Genomic DNA, 5,300 nt, shown 5'->3' on the forward strand with positions numbered 1-5,300 from the left:
CCCCCCTGCCCAGGGAGGTGCCCAGTGCCAGAGGCTAGAGCTGCCCCGGTTGCCCTGCTCCTGGCTGGGGTGGTGGGACAAGCCCTGGCTGGGGAGTCCTGTCCTGCAGCTGAGGGGGAGCCCCTGGCCTCCGTGGCCCTGGCACTTCTTCCCTTCCTCAGCCAAGGAACTGAGAGCAAAGGGATGGCGTGGTGAACGCAGGTCACCCCCCACCCTGCAGCCAGGCTGGGCATGGGCCAGACCCCTGTGGTGACTCCAGAGGGGGTCCTCTGAAAGGGCAGGTGACAAGTGCTTTCCAGACGCCGCTCTAAACATAAACGCGGTCTCGTTCTGTTGTTAAACGGACATGCAGAGGAAGTGACAAGCTCATTATCTCTTCTGTCCCCACTTCCTGGAAACGTGAAGGAGCAGTTACAGGCAGACGTTCGCTTTAGCTAAAACACAGATGCCTGTGAGTTTCTCTGCTTCTAAACCCCTCTCTGTTCTCTGACTGTTCTGCTGGAATACCGGATTGGTTCGCATCATTCACCTGAATTCGTAACACTGACCTCAGCTGCGGGACAACCAGGACCGGCACTCACCTCCGATATCAGCAGAGTGCACACGCCATCCTTAAAGTCATGTTCTTCATCCACCATTATCTCCCTGTCATCTTTGTACCACACAATGTGCGTTTCCTTCTTAATATTGGCCACCTGCGATGGAGGAAAGCCACATCGTAATTATTCTTTGTTTGAGCAGGGGAACTTGGTGTCGTGCGGGTTGGCTGCGTGGGTGCCTCAGGGAACAGCAGGATTTACAGCCCGATGGCAGCGAGCTCTGGCAGCCTGCGTTTCCAGATGAGGGCTGTGAGAGGGAGAGCCAAGGAGCCCGGGGAAGCAGGGGGTGCTGCCCGGGGACTTCTACACGCACACGCCAGCCAAAAAGGAGGAAGTCACACAGACTTGTCACTCCTGTGCAGGTGCCTTTTCCTGGGGGTGCTAACAGACCTGAAGAAAGAAGTTCAAGCTCTTCTCCAGGGTATTTAGCGACACGCAGTGAGCAGTGGCCCCAGCACGACTCAGAGGCTCTGCTGCTCAGAGCACAAGAGCGACGGGCGCGTCCTCAGTCCCGTCTAAGCAGCGGTAGGCCAAAGTGCTTGGAACGTTGTGTTCCCTGCGTGCCTCACTCCTTACCTTACATTTCAACATCACGTTGCAGTCGTCAGTAACTTCCCATCCCAGTTTATCCACAAAATGAGGACCTGTTTGAAATGGGATGTCGTTTTAAAGGTCACATCAATGGCATTCATGATACAAACCCAAAGACAAACGCGTTTTTCCTGCCAACAATGCTGTTACATTGTGATGTGCTTTTACTGCTCCCGTTTCTCCTGCCGAAGGCAAGCACACGTGTTCCAGAACAAACCCATCTACTTAAAACTGACACACAGAAACATGAACAAACTCCGAACAGACACGGGTGATTCTTATCAACATCCGTAACATCACCTTGTTTCCTGTGCCACTCTTTTCGCTGGAATTCCGCTTCATCCCGCAGCTTCTTGAATACTAGGAATTAAAACCAGCAAGAAACCCAAGGTTAAGCATCACGTGCCATTTGTGGGGTACAGGATGTCCCTGTAACGGGGCGACTGTCCCTGGCAGGTCAGGGAGCCCCTGACCACCGCAAGGTCAGGTTTTCCCTGAACATTTCAAAGTGTCGGATCTGGATTGCCTTACCATCGCCAATGAGGACAAGGCTGGACTGGTTGGTCGCTTTCCCATCCTGCAGCTGGAAAGTGTAAGTCCCTTCATCCTTGTCCTCAAGTTTATCCATAATCATTTCCACGAGGCCAGTCTTCTGGTCCACCTTCATTTTGTATTTCTTCAGGATTGGAGAGTAAAGCAACAATTAATGGGGATCAGAGCCACAAAACCCTTGTCAGATGTTGTAGTTGGGTGCCTGTTGTATGGCAACTACTGGTTCTTGTTCATTAGAAAGGGTGAGATGTGTGTCTCTTCGGAATAACGCTTTCTTTGAGGGTCACTATCTTTCTTTGTGCAGAAGGCTCCATCTCTGCCTTCCACCTGATACCAGCATTGCAACAAAACCACGCCACGTTTTCGGGAGTAACAAGGTCTGCTGCTGGAAATAACCACTTGGGAATTTTCTCTCAGTGCAAGAAATTCCTCCAAGCAGCAGGGAGAGGTGAGAACCGAGCCCAGGGGCGTGCTAGGGCCAGAGATGAAGGAGGCAGGATAGATCTGGGCTGCTGCAGTGACTCCTTGAAGGCCACAGTAGCTGCTGACCTAGGTCTACCTTATTGCAGTAACTCCTATGGTGCCCCACAAAGGTGGATGAAGTCGTTTAACTCCACTTCATAAACTCCATCCAGTAGAATTCATCTGGAGCTCAGAACTAGAGACAAAATCTTTCCAATGGTGTTTCCGATGTTATTTCTCACGAAAATGCATTAGTGTGAGCTCTAGTTGGAAGTACGCTGGAGGCAGAGACGTCACCGCTCATTGGTACTCGTGCACACGCAGCAGTGACCGGGCTTACCTCTCCATTGAAAATCTCCTTATCGTTAAACACAAAGTTGGCCTTTGCATTGCCAGACAGTTTTTCAGCTTGCAACCAGAACCGCACTTCTCCTTTCTCCAAAATTTCCACCGCCAACTCAGAGGCGAGAGGGACCGCTGCAGAGGAGAAGGAAAAGAATGAAGCAGAGACTTTGCTTGTGCCTCAACTGTTTTCTTCTACCATCAGAAAGCCACTGCCTCTCCTTTCGCGGTCGGGTGCCCTTTGCAAGGTACCCAGCCCATGACAGCTCTTGGTAGAGCCAGACCGCCTCGCCACCTGCAGCTATGTGGGACCACAGCCAAGAGTCAGTCTTTCGGTCCTTCGCTCACTGGCTCTGCACAGCCTGGAGTGTCCAGGAGTTGAGTTCTGCTCCGTTCTAGCACAAGTCTGTTGCAAAGGTCAACTGCGAGTGTCTCGGCAGCGTGACGCGAGCCCGTGCAGGGCAGAGCCGCGTTTAACGAGTTGCCGAACGACACTGCTGTCAGACAGGGAACTGACTTGGTGGCAAAAGACACAAAACCCCCTCAAGCCTGAAGCCAGATCAGAAAGTCAGCTGCAGAGCTGCAGGGTGGGAGGGTTTTGTACGCACTGATACTTTGTTGGAGGAAACCTCCATCTCCAGCATTCACCAAGTACCACAACTCACCCTCAGCCTCCCCAGTGCATTTTGTTTACCTATGAATAACGGAAATCCCCCACATATAGACCAATTCCTTGTCTTAGCAGGGGAAAAAAGCGAGGTAAAGGGTACTACTTTTCTCATTTTTCCTTGTTCCCCTTAGTACAAGCCCTCAGCTTGCTTCTGCTTTAGCCTTTTGTTAAGACAGCTCAATTAGCAAGGTTAAACACGAGCGTTTGGAATCTGCTTCTGGGGCATCTTGCTCATTTATTGGCCATCCCGCCACAGTGCCCAGCAAAGTCAGGGGCCAAGGACTGCCTCTGAGAGGCAGAGAATGAGGCTTCTGGGAGGTGAGGCAGCAGTCACGGAGAAAACGAGAATAATGAAAGAGCCAGAGGCTTAACCAGGGGGAGCTGGAGGGAGCAGGGCAAGAACAACCCCGCAGAGCAAATGGTCCGCGTGAAGCCTCCTCACCCAGCGCATCGCTCTGCTGGCATGGAACAGAGGGGACCTCAGGTCTTGCCTGATTTCTCAGAACCAAGTGACTGAATCGCTACGGGAGCCAGTGGAAGCGAGAGGGAGAGGGTGTGGGCAGACACGAGGCTGCGCTGCTTTTGTCTCGCTGTCAGCTCCACGGCAAGTTTCAGCCCCCTCGCGATTCGTATGTAATTAGCTCTGAATACCTCGTTCTAGCACGGCAGAGAGGAAAGTATCCCAGAAGCTGTTAAATACAGGGCTGAAAGGAGACTTCTAGACGGATTCTTTTGGGGGGAAAGGCTGTTCACTCCCCAGCCCAAAGGAACCGATGGATCCGCCCTACAGTCCTCCAGGAGCAAAGGCCTTATGTGGGAACACTCCCGTAAGCGCCCACCGACAGCTCCGTCAGCCCGCCTCCAGCTGCTGCGCTCACAGGTCTTACACCCTCACGCACAGCTTCACACAGCGCCGTGGGCGCTGCGCAGGGTGTCCTCAGGCGGCTCCTCAGTCGAAGCGCTGGGGCACTTCCTCCGACCCAGCCCGGCTGCGCTCTGCAGGGCTGCGTTGTCCGAGCAGCCCACCCTCCCGCGGCGTTCCTGGCCGTGAAATGCAGCTCAGCAGCACAAATGAAGCACCACACGAGAGCTGCTGCTGAATCAGAAATGCCTGGCAACGGATTTTTTTATAAGAATCCTGAGTAACCCTCACACAGATCAGCTGGAGATGATGACTAAGCTCACTGCTATCTTTCTGCCCCCCAGGCATGGCCAGGTGAAACTCAACCCCTGTTTGTAATTTTTAACGGTTTTTTAGTGTCTGCAGTGGCCAAAGCAAAGCGGATAGTTTCCTCCTTAAGGATACGTTCTGCAGTGACCTCCCTTCTTGCCTGTGCCTCCAGGAAGCTCATGGATGACTACAAGGGTTCAGTTACCGGAATCAAGGCCAAAAAATAGACAAGGTCTGGGTCCTGAGGAGCTTATTATGGGATGTTAGTTATGAACACAGGGCATGGAGGAGCACTCAGAAGAGAATAGTCGGGCAGGTGAGGACCAGTGGCAGCAGTGAGCTGTTCTGACGACCAGCTTTCAGTGTGAAGATGGGATTAGGAGGAAAGAACTGGGAGGAGCAGGAGTCAACAAGGGGGCTCTTGGGCTGTCATTAGGCTTTCAAAAGGCAGTACAATGTGTCGAGAAGAGTAGTGCTGATATGAAAAAGACAGAAAGAAATAAGAAAGAGAGATGATGTGGGCAGAAGGACCATTTCTGCAGCCGGTGTGTGACTGGGTGAGAGGCGCGATGTGGGCTGAGCTGGCAGAGGTGCCAGCAGTGCACGTACAAAGCTGAGGGTGTTAAAACACAGGCAAGAGTTTAAGCGCCTGGAATGAAAAAGAAGAGAGTGTAGTGGGAGTAGAGGAGACAAGGTTTAGGTCTCATCTCGTTGGTTGTAACAGGATTCATTATACAGCCCGGTATACTTTTTTCCCCCAGTTATCAAGTTACATTCCAATGAAAATAACCCAGCTGTGGTCCTACCAGGCTATCCCAAAGGTATGGGAGGTCTGTGGAGCGGACGAAGCCACCATCCCACACAGCAAGAAGGATGTTCATACGGTCAAGTGTAACAGGAAAGAGGGAGGAAA

At 52.4% G+C, this 5,300-nt stretch overlaps 1 protein-coding gene across 1 annotated transcript in view; it reads right to left on the bottom strand.

The window, feature by feature from the left end:
- Positions 1 to 5,300, bottom strand: part of MYOM1 (myomesin 1) — a gene marked incomplete at its 3' end in the record, with an annotated part of 44,489 nt that overhangs the window by 3,134 nt on the left and 36,055 nt on the right. Inside the window, exons 24-28 of the mRNA XM_010132507.1 lie at positions 2,545 to 2,681; positions 1,722 to 1,866; positions 1,491 to 1,550; positions 1,176 to 1,243; positions 582 to 695 (exon numbers count right to left, since the gene is read on the bottom strand). Coding sequence (XP_010130809.1) covers positions 582 to 695; positions 1,176 to 1,243; positions 1,491 to 1,550; positions 1,722 to 1,866; positions 2,545 to 2,681 — 524 coding nt within the window. The remainder of the gene's footprint in view (positions 1 to 581; positions 696 to 1,175; positions 1,244 to 1,490; positions 1,551 to 1,721; positions 1,867 to 2,544; positions 2,682 to 5,300) is intronic.

This window comes from Buceros rhinoceros, unplaced genomic scaffold (genome assembly GCF_000710305.1).
Source record: "Buceros rhinoceros silvestris isolate BGI_N320 unplaced genomic scaffold, ASM71030v1 scaffold17873, whole genome shotgun sequence".
NCBI lineage: Eukaryota > Metazoa > Chordata > Aves > Bucerotiformes > Bucerotidae > Buceros > Buceros rhinoceros.